Here is a 14,529-nt window from a genome sequence, read left to right as displayed (position 1 = left end):
TATTTTAGTTAAAGGTCGAACGCATGTGTACCAAACAATATTTTTTAGTACGATTTTTAGTGATTAGCCGGACGGTTTATAAAACAGTCTTCGTTGTAAAATAAGACTCTGTAATTATGACATAATTTTATTTATAACTGTACATTGTTATTATTAATTACTACTTGCTATTAATATTATCTAGTGAACTTGCAGAGTTTATTATTATTAATAATATATGTAGATAGATAAATTAGCTTATATATAAAAATATTTTTTGATATTTACTACTAATATGAATGCAAATTAGTTGATTTAAAAATTTAGCAACTTTATTTCTTCAGAGGTATGTCTTAATTTTTTTTTTTTTTTTTGATTGAAAACCGACCTAATTCGCTTGATAATTTTATCACATTTTCTTTCTATTTTTATTACTTTGTTTTACAGCCCATCACAGCAAAAAACAATTTAAAACTCTGAAGCGCCTATTAAAATGATCTAATTACAACTACGGGAATTATTAAAAAAAAAAAAAAAGAAGAAATACTTAATAAATAAAAAAAAAAAAAAAACATTTTTTAAACAATGTTTAACCTATTTTTAAAAACAATTACTGTGATTATTAACGACTGAAATTACCGGTATAAATACATATATGTTTCTACGCAGTTTTCACTATCGCATTATTTTCCTCAGGCAAACCAGTCAATTTAATCAGTGAACTCTGACGTGAAAATTAATTCTCCAATTTGTATTAATATTACGTAAAAAACTCAACTACTTTCTATTGGATTGCTTAAAAAGCACTTATGTTAACTTGTCTTGGTTCCATTATGTTAACTAATAAATCATTTTTTTTTTTTATTTTTCAGTTCCTTTCTCCCGACGAAAAATCACTCAAGTAATGTTACTTTTAAATCTTCTATACTTGATACACAAAAATCCTTGACCGAATTTTGAGTTTTTGCGAGTCAACTGATCGATGCCAACATTCGCATTTAATTTTCATCGTTAATCAACAAATTCATTCAATCATCTGTAAGATTTAAATCACTGTTTGTCACAGTGCTGCTTTATATTACTTATAAATAATTCTGGGAAATTCATTTTTTATTTATTTAGAATATATAAATATTTATTATGCTGGTATTACCAAACATCTGACAATTTTTAAGATTTTTTCAATATAAATAATAATTTATGAAAAAAATTAAAATTTATTTAGTCGAGATTTTATAATTTTTTTTTTTTTAAATAAATTATAGCAAAAAAATTTGACGCAAAAATTTTAATAAATTTAAAATACATTTTTTTTTTTTTAATAATTTTAGAGATTTAATAATTTTTACTAAAAAAATAGTTGAGTTATTGCTAACTTATGTCATAAAAAAAATTTTTTTTTAATTATTTATTTATTTTAGTAATTAAAAAAAAATTGTCAGGTGTCTGCTGATTATAGCATCACAAATAATTAATTATACAATTTTGTTGCTCTAGTTCCAGTGACCCAGCGAGGGAAAAGTAAAGAAGATCAATAACACTACAGGGGTTGAAGCCCTTTGTTCTTTTCATTTAAAATATTGCACTTATATAAATATTTATATAGATATATATGTGCAGTGAAATGACACATATTTGGCTTTATGAGAGTCAAAAAAAAACTGCGTTAATTAAAATGATTAATTATAGAAAATATGAAGAATTTTTATGGGCGAACTTTTTCCTTTTAAAGAGACGTAAACTGTTTTTATTTTTATTTCGTAATAACAAGTCAATTTAATTTTAGGTAAAGAACGATAAAAAAAATTAAAAATAAATTGGAAAGAATATCGGTTATATTGACAGCAATAATTATTAATTAATAAGAATAAAAATTGATAGGAACAATTGAACCCGTGACTTTGAGACAAATTGTATTTCATAATTTTAAAAAATTAAAATGCTTTATTATTTATATTTTTTTTTGTCTACACGTGATAAGGAGAATTAAATTTAATAGTGAATGGACTTTAAACTTTTAATAATAAATATGCATTGGTTTGATGCTTGGATTGTAAGCCAGGATCGATTTAATTAATTTGACTAAACAGTGTATATGAATTTATGCTATGAATTAATCTTAAATATTTTCGATTCACAATAATTGACAACAATTGCAGTCATCGTGATATTGTTTATCGCAATAGGCTGCATTCATACGTAAATGAATTTATATATAGACGTAATAAGTGTGATGCATTACGCGGTGATATGGAGAGCGGTTACTGAGTTGAGGATTTATGATGCGTATTATTGCTCCGGTGATTCCCAACAGTGACTCGTCAGTTCATTTTTAAATTACGGATTATTCAGCAATCAGGAATGTTAAGATTTATTGTGATTTGTGATCTTATTTGGGTTAACGAGTTCGTTGATTACTCGCTTAATTAATGAAAAAAAGTTTCATCATGATAGACGGCCTGATTGCGTCATTTTTTAAGAAGAAAACTGATAATGGATTTTAAAACTTCTATTTATCATTCAGACAATGTTATGAAATTTTTACAAAAAATTAGTTTTTATTTTTAACTAAGTTGTTAATTTTTTTTTTTTTTTTTTTTTTTTTTTTTCATAAAATGATTTTTATAATTAAAAATAAAATTTTTAATGGTCTATAAAATATTTTTATTAAAAAAAATTTTTTTATAAAAAATAAGAGTTTAAAATAATTTTTAATGAGTTAGCATTAAAAATAAAAATTTAATGGCTTTGTTTTCAAAAAAAAAAAAAAAAATTATTTTAAACCGAAATTTTAAATTGAAAAAAAAAATTTCAGTTTTAAAAATTTTTAATAATTATTTTTCAATAATTTTTATCCAAATTATGATGCATTTTGTAATAAATTATTCATGAAAGATATTAAATTACATGTAATTAGATAAAAAAAAAAATTCCAATGAAATTTGACCAATTAAAAAAAAAAAAAAAAAAAAATTCATTTAATGTCAATAGAATGCGGCCACTGTATTTTTTATTCATAAGACATTATCATTAAAAAATTCTTAACATCTTAATAATACACACCTTTCGATGAAATTCCCAGAGCTATTTTTAGTATTTATTTATTCATTATTGGCAAAAAATTTAAATAAGTACACAAGAAAAAAAAAATTTTAATTTTAGCAATTTTAAATAAAAATAATTTGTTTTGATGATCGCGTTGAAAATGTTAAAAATATGAGTATCAAAACAAATGACCAAATTAAAGTTCATTTAACCACTCAAAAGAAAATCAAAGTAATATTGTAAAACTGAGTGATAAATCCTGTATCAAATATTGTTTTAAATGAATAACGATTGCATAATTAATGAGCATGATAAGCACAAAAGGTAATAAATATTTGCATGTCTAAATGCCTGAGCCGGAATGGGAAAACATAAATATTGTAACGTGTTATTTTGTAAAATAATTGATTTTATTGATAACGACAATTATATTTTTTGTGCAGATTCGAGACGGCCGTCCAATCACAAACGAACCAGCTGCGCCAATAGGCTGTGAATAAATACTATAAGAAGAAAAAGACAATAATATCGAGATAAATCAATATATTATTAATTATTACATTGTGATTTTAAAAATAAGATGATATAACGAGGAGCTTTTTTAAAAGTCTGAACAAACCGTTCACACGTTCGATATTAATTATTTAAAAAGAGTCAATATAAATAAATAAATAAACAATATTCATCATGTATTCAGCGCACAGAGTGTGCAAGGCCTTAACAAGGCACAGAAATTCACTGAGAGTTTTAAATGTTAATTTTGGAACTGATGTACAGTACAAACCAATTCGTAGTGTCCTTGTTGCTAATAGAGGTATGATATAATATTATTATTATTTTTATTTTAATATAGATAAAGAAAAATTTTCTAAAAAAAAAAAAAATTGTATATTTATAAAATATTTTTCTATTTAAAAAAAATTTTTAAGGCTGACCAGAATTTTTTAAATTAAAGTACTATTTTCATTTTACAAGTTGTAAAAATAATTTTCAACTTTGTAATAATTTATTAAAATTTTTTGTAAAGTGTAATTCTCAAAAAAAAAAAAAAAAATACTAATAAAAAAATGTATAACATTACAGGTGAAATAGCAATCAGAGTATTCCGAGCATGTACAGAACTAGGAATCCGCTCGGTAGCAATCTACTCCGAGCAAGACAAGATGCAAATGCACCGTCAAAAAGCCGACGAAGGATACATCGTAGGCCGAGGATTACCCCCAGTGCAAGCCTACCTGAACATTCCAGAAATAATAAAAGTAGCTCAAGAAAACGGAGTGGATGCAATCCACCCTGGGTATGGATTTTTATCAGAAAGATCTGACTTCGCTCAAGCAGTAGTCGACGCGGGGATCCGATTTATCGGACCCTCGCCTCGAGTAGTCCAACAAATGGGAGACAAAGTAGCAGCTCGCCAAGCCGCAATTGAAGCAGGAGTTCCTATTGTTCCTGGAACAGACGGTCCAGTGCGTTCTTCGGACGAAGCTATGGCGTTTTGCCAAAAACACGGTCTACCGGTGATCTTCAAAGCGGCCTACGGTGGAGGTGGTCGTGGAATGCGAGTGGTTCGCAAGATGGAGGAAGTCGTGGAGAATTTCGAGCGAGCTTCTTCAGAAGCCAAAGCTGCGTTTGGAGACGGCGCGATGTTCATTGAGAAATTTATCGAGCGACCTCGTCACATAGAGGTTCAACTTTTAGGAGACAAAGCTGGAAATGTGGTTCATCTTTACGAGCGCGACTGCTCTGTCCAGCGGCGACACCAGAAGGTTGTTGAGATAGCACCAGCTCCGAGGCTGGACCCCAAAGTCCGGGACCGGATGACGGAGCATGCCGTAAAATTGGCGAAGCACGTTGGATACTCCAACGCAGGGACTGTCGAGTTCCTGGCTGACGACAAGGGAAACTTTTTCTTCATCGAAGTTAACGCAAGGCTCCAGGTAGAGCACACGGTCACCGAAGAAATAACCGGGATCGACCTGGTGCAGTCTCAAATACGCATCGCTGAAGGTATGACTCTCCCTGAACTAGGAATGACTCAGGAGAAAATTTCACCTCAAGGATACGCCATCCAGTGTCGGGTAACCACTGAAGACCCTGCCAAGAACTTCCAGCCCGACACAGGTCGCATTGAAGTCTTCAGATCCGGCGAAGGAATGGGAATTCGTCTAGACAGCGCTTCAGCGTTCGCTGGAGCTATCATCTCGCCTTACTACGACTCTCTTCTGGTGAAAGTTATCGCCCATGCTGCTGATTTGCAGTCCTCTTGCGCGAAAATGAACCGCGCGCTCCGCGAGTTCAGAGTTCGTGGGGTTAAAACTAATATTCCCTTCTTGCTTAATGTTCTGGAGAACCAGAAATTTTTGAACGGAAATGTAGACACTTATTTCATCGATGAGAATCCTCAGCTGTTTAAATTCACGCCCAGCCAGAACCGGGCACAGAAATTGCTCAATTATTTGGGTAGCGTTTTAGTAAACGGGCCAAGCACTCCTCTGGCTACTCAGTTGAAACCTGCTGAAATTAAACCGCATATACCTGATATTCCTGTTGGTAAGTTGTCAATCATGTTTTGATTGCTTTCATTAATTATTTATTTATTATTATATTTTTAAGTATATGTTATCTTGGCCCCTTATATTTTATTTATTATATTATAGTTCAAATTAAAATTAATTAGAGCTAGAAAGCTTCTTTTATTTTATTTTTGCTCCACCCTCATATAAATATTATTAATAATTATCTAAATTATAATTTATAATTTTGCTTTTTACTTGTGTGAATAATTTTGCTTATTCAGGGCTGCTTAAAAATTTATTTAAATCACTGTGTTTTAACGACAAAAAAAAATCCACCATTCTTGCACAATTTTTTCACCTATAAATAAAAAAAAATGAAAAAAGAATCCGTCATCCGTAAATAATAAATATTTATTATTACTTTATAAAATATTCAAATAAATATCACATTTATTTGGCATGCTTTTATCATTTGTTTGGCAATTATTTTTTTAGACTATTCTAAGCTTCGAGCAACCGACGTGGAAGACGCAGACCTGACAGGTATGCCTAGAATATATTCAAGTGTTAAAAAAAAAAAAATTATAAAAACTCTAATTATTTAAATTATTTTATGTTTAGCAAAAAACATTATCGCTTAAAACTGCACGCATCTAACCCTGTCATAAAAGAAAGCTCTCAAAAAACCCGACAACCTGACTAACAAAAGATAATTTTTATAGAAATACTGGAACCTCCAAGAGGCTTGAGACACATTCTGCTGGAAAAAGGACCCGAAGGATTTGCAAAAGCCGTCCGTGAGCACAAAGGACTTCTTCTGATGGACACAACCTTCCGCGACGCACACCAGTCTTTATTAGCGACGCGAGTTCGCAGTCACGATTTGCTCAACATATCTCCATACGTCGCGCACAAATTCAGTAACCTCTACGCCTTAGAAAATTGGGGAGGCGCGACCTTTGACGTGGCTTTAAGATTTCTTCACGAGTGTCCTTGGGAACGGCTGATAGACATGCGGAAAGCGATCCCAAATATTCCTTTCCAAATGCTGCTGCGAGGCGCAAACGCAGTCGGCTACACCAACTACCCAGACAACGTAGTCTTTAAATTCTGCGACCTGTCAGTGCAGTGTGGAATGGACATCTTCAGAGTATTTGACTCTCTAAATTACCTTCCAAATTTAATTCTAGGAATGGAAGCAGCTGGAAAAGCAGGCGGGGTCGTAGAAGCGGCAATTTCTTACACTGGAGATGTAAGCGACCCAAACCGGACAAAGTACGACCTGAAATACTACACAGACCTGGCTGATGAATTAGTAAGAGCAGGAACACACGTGCTGTCGATAAAAGACATGGCAGGATTGTTGAAACCCAAAGCAGCGAGTCTGCTGATAGACGCGATCCGTCAAAAGCAGCCTGATGTTCCAATTCACATCCACACTCACGACACGGCTGGTGCTGGAGTAGCTTCGATGCTCGCCTGCGCTCAAGCTGGAGCTGACGTAGTTGACGTCGCTGTTGACAGCATGTCTGGAATGACCAGTCAGCCTTCAATGGGAACCGTTGTAGCTTCTTTGCAAGACACTCCTCATGATACCAATTTCGACTTAAAAGACGTGTCTGAATATTCGGCCTACTGGGAGCAAACCAGGACTCTCTACGCGCCCTTCGAATGCACCACGACGATGAAGTCGGGTAATGCTGACGTTTATCTCAATGAAATTCCCGGTGGCCAGTACACTAATCTCCAGTTCCAGGCTTACTCTCTAGGATTGGGAGAATTCTTTGAAGACGTGAAGAAAGCTTACAGAGAAGCTAACATCCTGCTGGGTGATATTATTAAAGTAACACCCAGTTCTAAAGTCGTTGGTGACTTTGCGCAATTTATGGTACAGAATAAACTGACCGCTCAGGATGTTCTTGACAAAGCTGAAGAACTTTCTTTCCCAAAGTCGGTTGTTGAGTTTCTTCAGGGCGCTATTGGCGAGCCTTATGGAGGATTTCCGGAACCGCTGAGGTCTAAGGTCCTCAAAGACATGCCCAGAGTGCAGGGAAGACCTGGCGAGAGCCTACCGCCGTTGGATTTCGGTAAGCTTGAGAAAGATTTGAGGGAAGCTCATCCAACTATCACGGAGAAGGATGTCATGTCTGCGGCGCTCTATCCTCAAGTTACTAACGATTATTTGAAGTTTAAAGAAACTTTTGGCCCGGTTGACAAACTTAATACGAGGATTTTTCTGACTGGGCCGAAAGTCGGCGAAGAGTTTGATGTTACTATTGAGAAAGGAAAGACTCTGGGGATTAAAACTCTGGCTATGTGCGAAGATCTCACGGCTAATGGAGAGAGAGAAGTTTTCTTTGAGATGAATGGACAATTGAGATCTGTTTTTATTAAAGATAAAGAAGCTGTTAAGGTATTTATTTATTTTTATAATAAGAAAATTCTAGCTTAATTTTTTTAGACTTATTATAACTGTCCGTAATTTGGGGAATTTTGTAATTAATTTTAATAATAAAAGTCCTATTACAGGATCAATTGCAAATAATTTAATCGACAAATTTAAATAAGCAAGATAAGTAACTTACAATTTTTTTCAGGAACTTCACATTCATCCCAAAGCTGACAAGAGCAATAAGAACGAGGTCGGCGCTCCCATGCCCGGAACTGTGATCGACATCAGGGTAAAAGTCGGCGACACAGTCGAAAAAGGCGCTCCGTTGATTGTCATCTCAGCCATGAAGATGGAGATGGTTGTCCAGGCACCAAAAGCCGGAAAAATAAAGACACTGGACGTTTCCGTTAATTCCAAACTTGAGGGTGATGATCTTCTAATCACCATGGAGTGAATTGATTTATTTTGAGAAAATCCTTTTGTACTCTTCCCTTGACGATAATGTCTATCATCAATTGTGTTTCACGGTTGAACTTCATTTCATTTAATTATAATTATAAATTATGATTTTTAATACTTTTAATTATGAGCGAATGGTAGGCAATGTTATTTTATATAAAAAATATAATATGAGTAATTATAATTGCTGCGTAGCGGTTGTGCCAAGTGATTTTAATCATTGTGAAGTTAAAAAAAAAAAAAGGATAATGCTGAATTTTATAATTTGCACAATTAAATTTAATTAGTGCTGTTTTATCAATTTAAACTTGCGCTTCTTTTTAAATAAAACAAATTACGCTTATATAAAATCTTAAATTAATATTAATTGAATTTGTTATTAGAGTTTTAAATTTATGTATGTTATATATCTTATATAAATCTTATATATATATATATATATATATATATATATATATATATATATATATATATATATATATATATATATATATATATATATATATATATATATATATATATATATATATATATATATATATATTTAAATCAAATTTGTATAATGAAAATGGTGCAATTAATTCAAATGAATAATTATAATTTAAATATAAATAGAGTAGTTAATATTTGTACATATTTACCAATAAAAAAAATGAGTTTATAATTTTATCTGAATATTTTTTATCAAAAAACCTAAATAAATATAAGTTATGCCTTAAAGAAAAAACTATCTTATGAATTTATACTAAATTACAAAAATAAAAAACCAAAAATAGTAAATACTGAAAAAACATGAACATTTATTTGAATTCAAAATTAATAAACATTTATTACAATTTACCAATAAATTATTTCAATTACAAAGTTAAAAAATAAAAATGATTAATATTGAAATTCTATACTAAAATAAAAGTCCTTTAAGAATAAACCATCAAGTCGTCATTATTTAAGTATATTAAAATGTCTCTAACACAATTGTAAGGTAAATCACCAAAAATGTCTTCAAGTTTTTTTTCAGCATTTTTCAGCAGCAAATTACACTTCTGGCCCTTTTTAAAATGACAAACCAGCATCTTTGCGTACAAGGGGAACTTGGTGGCTAATTTTTTGTCTTTGATAGCCTTCTCAATATTTTTGTTCTCCGTATACATGACCACCCGGTCAACTCTCTTGACCAGGATATCATAGTAAGAAACACTAGTTCTGGTAATCTTCTCTTTCTTCATACTCTTAATTTCTTTGTTACACTTACTCTGAAACTCCCTCTTCTTGATCCCGCGGCTAATCCACTCTAAATACTTCTTGTGAACGTGTAACTTGGCTGCTCTTAATTTAAGTACATGCTTCTGGAGTATCGTCAAAGCAGTTTCACGCAAGTTTTTATAAACAAAAGCTTGATTGATATCCGCGCCTAAATCCAGGAGCAATTGCAATAATTCTCCATTGCAATTATTTTTAATCGCCATATCAATAATACATTCCCTTTTAAAATTGTAATTACTCCTCGCGGTGGCATTGATATCCGCGCCTCTGTTCACAAACAGCTTAATCAACTCTATGGATTTTTGGAGCGTAGCTTGATGAATCGCTGTCATACCTTCATACCGATTACTGTTGCTTTTTTTATTAACATCAGCGCCACGATCCAGCAGACGCGTGATGATGTATTGATTCTTCTTGCAAGTAGCTTCGTAAAGCGCGGTCTTTCCATCAGCAGAAAGAATGTTGACATCAGCACCCTTTGTAAGCAACAAATCAACCAGTTCATTGTCATCCAGTCTAATTGCAATATGCAACGCGGTTTGTCCAGAGTCCTGCTCATTGACATGATTGATATTTATTCCATTATCTAAAAGCAAATTAATCATCTCCGTATTTTTAGCTCTTCCCGTAAGTTGAAGCGCATTTTCTCCGTCCTCAGTCTTGGAGTTTACCTCTACTTTCAGGACATTTAAAAAGTATTTAACCATCTCCAGTGCGTTCTCACTGACAGCTACGTGGTAGGCCGTCAACCCGGAGATAAATCCGTGCTTAGCGAAGACATCATACTTGGCGTTCTTTTTTATCAGTTTTTTAGCAACTGAAACATTGTCTTTGGCCGCGGCAACATGAAGAGGAGTTTCACCCTTGTCTGTTTTGGCATTTACATCGCAGTGTTTATTCGCCAGCAAATGCTGGATGATTTCTTCGTTGTTAAGATCTACGGCTATGTGCAATGCGGTCCAGCCTCCACAGAACTGATGATTGTTGGTCGCGTTGATATCAGCACCCATTTCTAATAAATATTTAACTATTTTTAAGTTGCCACTCTCCACTGCTGCAAAGAGGACCGTTTGGGAAGACTCGTCCAGGGTGTTGATGTCAGCGTACCTGCCAAATAAAATAGAAATTTCGTGCTCGCTGTATCCCAGCTCTTTGAGCTGCTCTGGTGAGAAATTTTTGAAGGTTTCTCTGAATAAATTGTCGTGATTAACTGAAACAGAATTGCTGCGAGTAAGACATTTTATAATTTCCCAATTTTTACGTTTGATTGCGTGACTGAGAACAGTCTCGCGATTTTTAACTAGCGCGCGTACGTCAATTTTCTTGGTCAACAGCAGCTGGACGATGTCCAGTCGGTTTTTCTTCACTGCGCTGTGCAGCGGGGTGTCCCAGTAGTTGTAAATTGTGTCTGAAGTATTTTTAGCGGAAATATTAGCGCCGTACTCGAGTAAAATTTCAATACCTGGTATGAACTCCATGTCAACAGCAACGCGAAGCGCTGTTTTAAAATAGTCCCCCTGCTCGTCAATGTCGACTCCACTTTTGAGCAGCTGTTTCATCGACTTAATGCTCTCGGCTTTCACAGCTACTATCAACGGAGTGTCCTTGGACTCTGATTTTTGGCTCTCGGAGTCCTTGTTATCTTCGTCCTCGTCGGAGTCACCCAGGCCGCCTCGCACCCCGTTTACCTCGTCGATGTCCATATCATTTTCATTGGTGATCGTCTCGACGAAAGCGTAAGCTAATAGTCGGAACAAATCCACTGCCATTCGTGACGAGTTTCCATCCTCGTCGTTGTTGTTGTCATTGTCGACGTCCGAGTCCGATGACAGGTCGCTGTCCGAATTTTCGTTCAAGTGGTCGTTGCCGCCGGGTAAATTGTCTTCCGCTTCTGAATTTTTGGACTCAGAGTCTAATGACGCATCAACACGCTGTCTTTTTGCTGGTCTTTCATCATCAGACATTTTTGTCTATTTATCCCTAAAAGTTATTTTGTTGTTATTAATAGTGTTTTATTATTTATTTTGTGTTTTTTACTTACCTGAGATTTGTTAAAAAAAAAAACAATAGTAGATTACAAACAAAAAAATCCTTCTTCACGATATTTGTATGTTTTTTTATTGTAAATAAATATAATACGTGATTATAACATTTACGTTGGTAAACTTATTAGGGATTGGCGATATATATCGATGTTTCGACTATCGATGTTTTTTTGGAGAAACATCGATGTTTTTTTTGGTCGAAACATCGATGGTCGATGGAATAATTTGAACTATCGACATCGTTGAGTGATTTACCTACAGAGGGTATACCCCCCAAAAGTATATAATTTTTTTGTATATACAAAAAAACAAAAAACAGCGTTTAAAAATTCTTAAATTCTTTTTACATTTTAATTGTTATTGTCTGACTTATATAAGTTCACACAAAATAATAATTGTTAATCTATTAAATTAACAATTGATATAGTAACATTAAAGGTTAATTGGAGCGATTTTTAATTAATTTTTTTTTAATAATTTTTTCAATAAAAAATTTTTGTGATTATTTTTATAAAGAAATTATTATACAAAAAATTAAAAAAAAATTTTTCATTTATTAAAAACTTTGAAAACTAGTTTTTTTTTTTTTTTTTTTTTTTTTTTTTTTTTTTTAGGTATTCATAAATTATTGCATTAATTTGGAAACTATTGTAATATTTAATTCAGACTATTAATAATTGAAGATTAAGGAGTTTTCAGGAAGAAGAAGAAGAAAAAAAAATCCTGTAAAGAAAAGAAGAGACCAGATAATTTAATAAAGTCGACTATTTATTTTCCTGGAGGTATTTCTTACAAAATAACACCTTTGTTTTTATATATATATCAATACAATATAATATAATATTGTCGACTTACAACAAAAATATCGCATATAATTGTATAACTTTCGTATAACTTTGTTAATAATATTTTTTTAAAATTAATTTATTCATTCTCTGGACATAAATGGACCCGTTATTCATAATTTGTACGAAAAATGGAGTATCGTTGCCACCAATGGACGGTAGCTGTTTTTAATCATACTTTTGTAAATACTTTTTCATAATAATTTTGTTTCGGACCTGCCGTAACGACTAAAAGGACTAAAAAAAATATCAATTATCATATCAGTAATTAATTAATGATAAGATAAATTAACAAATAACTTTGTGCTTCTCTTGCCATGGAATTTAGTGCTTACTTATATAAATAGGGCAGTAAATTATTAAACATTTTTTTTATAATTATATCCAGCTCTTTGATTGTTTACTTTAATAATTATTATTGTACGTATATATATATATTTATATAATTATATATTTATTATTCAATTAATTACTTTTATTTTAGAGAGCTGTTATTGTCAGACTTTCAACGATGAAACAGTAAATATACTTTTTTTTTTTTTCTTTACTACGACATTCCTTTGATTTATTTTAAATCTTAACTTTATTATAATTTCCTTTACAGGACCAAGGATCAAAGGATTTTAGCTTTTTGATTTTTAATACTTAAAGTACCAAGACCATTAATTTTAATGAGCGATGTGGTAAAGCTGGTCTCAACTTTTCATCCATTCCGGTGTAAAATATTTCAGCTTCTGTTTTAAAGCCATGTTTCTCAAATACTTTTTGAGAATAAATTCCTGTTGCGTCTGCTTTTATTACCTACAAGTAAATTTATAAATTAATTTTCAATTTTTTATAATTATTTTTTTTTTAATTAGAATTAATTCACAAACTTTAAATTATTTACAGGAGTACATATTTTCAGTAAAAAAATAAATGAAAATTTATTTTAATTTAAAAATAATATAAAAAAAAAAATTTTTTTTTCAGCCTGAAGATATATACCCGCTCAGTAAAATATTAATAAAATAACAAGTACCTTGGCAATGACAAAAACAACGAATAACATGCAGATTATAAGTACAAATTTTCAATTAAAATCTGTTAAATTGTACAATAAATAATTAATTGAAGAATTAATTATGCATGCTAGGTGATATCGATCAATAACATCTTGCAGACCTTAAAGCCAGCGCGTTTGGCCACGTCAACAGTATCAGCCATCAGCACATTAGCTAACCCACGGCCACGGAACTCTTCATCAACGCTGAGGATCCTACACTCAAACAACTCTTCCGTGTTGTACTTTTCAAAGAGATCGACTTTCTCGCTTACTTTGTACAGCAGACCAAAAATAATTTTGAACTTCTCGTCGTCGAGTTCCTCTAGGCGACGAACTGCTTCTTCGCGGTCGCCTTTCTTCGTCACTCCATTCAACGCCAGTCCGGCTATCTGCTCAATTTATAATTAATTAATCAAGATGAACGATCAAGACACTTTAATTAATTAAATTAAATTACCTGGGATCTGGTTTAATAATTATGGATAATTAAAATTTATTTTAATAAAAAAAAAACAATTATAATTACCGTTCCATCTTCGGTTACCAGCATCCGCGAGTATCCTTGCTTGAGAGTAGCCAGACAGTGATTTTCAAGCTCAAGATGCGAGTCTCCTTTCTGGCAGAGGTCCACTCCGCGATTCAGAGGCTCATCAGCGAAGAAATTGAATCGTAAGTGTTCAATCACTTCGTTAAAACGTATCTCCGGTATCGCTACTGCGTTTAATCGTGAGGAAGACATTTTTTTTAATTTATTAATTAATTACTATAAATTATTATTATTATTTTAAATAATAATAATAATAAATATTGGAACAAAAATTTTTTATGTGATTTAAACAATCTTATTTACTTTTTATTTAAGTAACGACTAGCACACCAAGTGTTAAATTTTATCTATCACGCGCATTAACTCTTACGTCGAGTATCAATGTCGCTTGCG

The 14,529-nt window shown here is 32.1% G+C and overlaps 3 protein-coding genes and 1 long non-coding RNA gene across 10 annotated transcripts; 2 read left to right on the top strand and 2 right to left on the bottom strand.

Moving 5' to 3' along the window:
- The first annotated feature begins 63 nt into the window (after window positions 1-63).
- Pcb (Pyruvate carboxylase) lies at window positions 64-8,748 on the top strand. 5 transcript variants are annotated; one of them, XM_074255647.1, is made up of 7 exons: window positions 64-110; window positions 852-1,017; window positions 3,468-3,838; window positions 4,108-5,574; window positions 6,036-6,083; window positions 6,263-7,953; window positions 8,138-8,748. In XM_074255647.1, exons 3-7 carry the CDS (start codon window positions 3,712-3,714, stop codon window positions 8,384-8,386), a joined length of 3,582 nt encoding a protein of 1,193 aa, XP_074111748.1. In that variant the 5' UTR covers window positions 64-110; window positions 852-1,017; window positions 3,468-3,711; the 3' UTR covers window positions 8,387-8,748. The 5 variants fall into 5 exon arrangements, with proteins under 5 accessions (XP_074111748.1, XP_074111750.1, XP_074111747.1 ...); XM_074255649.1 differs by lacking the exon at window positions 852-1,017 and having other exon boundaries at window positions 93-110; XM_074255648.1 differs by lacking the exons at window positions 64-110; window positions 852-1,017 and adding an exon at window positions 3,167-3,348.
- Window positions 8,749-9,164: 416 nt separating this feature from the next.
- On the bottom strand, window positions 9,165-11,832 carry LOC141536196 (uncharacterized). Its single transcript, XM_074256536.1, has 2 exons — window positions 11,696-11,832; window positions 9,165-11,634 (listed from the first exon to the last, which is right to left on the bottom strand). Exon 2 carries the CDS (start codon window positions 11,616-11,618, stop codon window positions 9,309-9,311), a length of 2,310 nt encoding a protein of 769 aa, XP_074112637.1. The 5' UTR covers window positions 11,619-11,634; window positions 11,696-11,832; the 3' UTR covers window positions 9,165-9,308.
- Window positions 11,833-12,063: 231 nt separating this feature from the next.
- Window positions 12,064-13,819, top strand: LOC141536059 (uncharacterized). Of its 2 annotated transcripts, none has more exons than XR_012480680.1 (5): window positions 12,064-12,137; window positions 12,389-13,063; window positions 13,149-13,351; window positions 13,517-13,606; window positions 13,680-13,819. It is a non-coding gene; the product is annotated as an uncharacterized LOC141536059 (long non-coding RNA). The 2 variants fall into 2 exon arrangements; XR_012480679.1 differs by lacking the exon at window positions 12,064-12,137 and having other exon boundaries at window positions 12,344-12,481; window positions 13,029-13,063.
- LOC141536057 (arylalkylamine N-acetyltransferase 1) lies at window positions 12,450-14,506 on the bottom strand. Of its 2 annotated transcripts, none has more exons than XM_074256293.1 (3): window positions 14,116-14,506; window positions 13,709-13,978; window positions 12,450-13,345 (listed from the first exon to the last, which is right to left on the bottom strand). In XM_074256293.1, the coding sequence occupies exons 1-3, from the start codon at window positions 14,326-14,328 to the stop codon at window positions 13,190-13,192; spliced, it is 639 nt and encodes a 212-aa protein (XP_074112394.1). In that variant the 5' UTR covers window positions 14,329-14,506; the 3' UTR covers window positions 12,450-13,189. The 2 variants fall into 2 exon arrangements, 1 of the variants encoding a protein (XP_074112394.1); XR_012480678.1 differs by having other exon boundaries at window positions 13,208-13,345; window positions 13,566-13,978.
- Between the last annotated feature and the right edge of the window lie 23 nt (window positions 14,507-14,529).

Source organism: Cotesia typhae, unplaced genomic scaffold (assembly GCF_013202065.1).
Source record: "Cotesia typhae breed Kobodo isofemale line unplaced genomic scaffold, CoteBio_Ctyphae scaffold_152, whole genome shotgun sequence".
Classification (NCBI taxonomy): Eukaryota; Metazoa; Arthropoda; class Insecta; order Hymenoptera; family Braconidae; genus Cotesia; species Cotesia typhae.
This window is presented reverse-complemented; position numbering and strand designations above follow the sequence as displayed.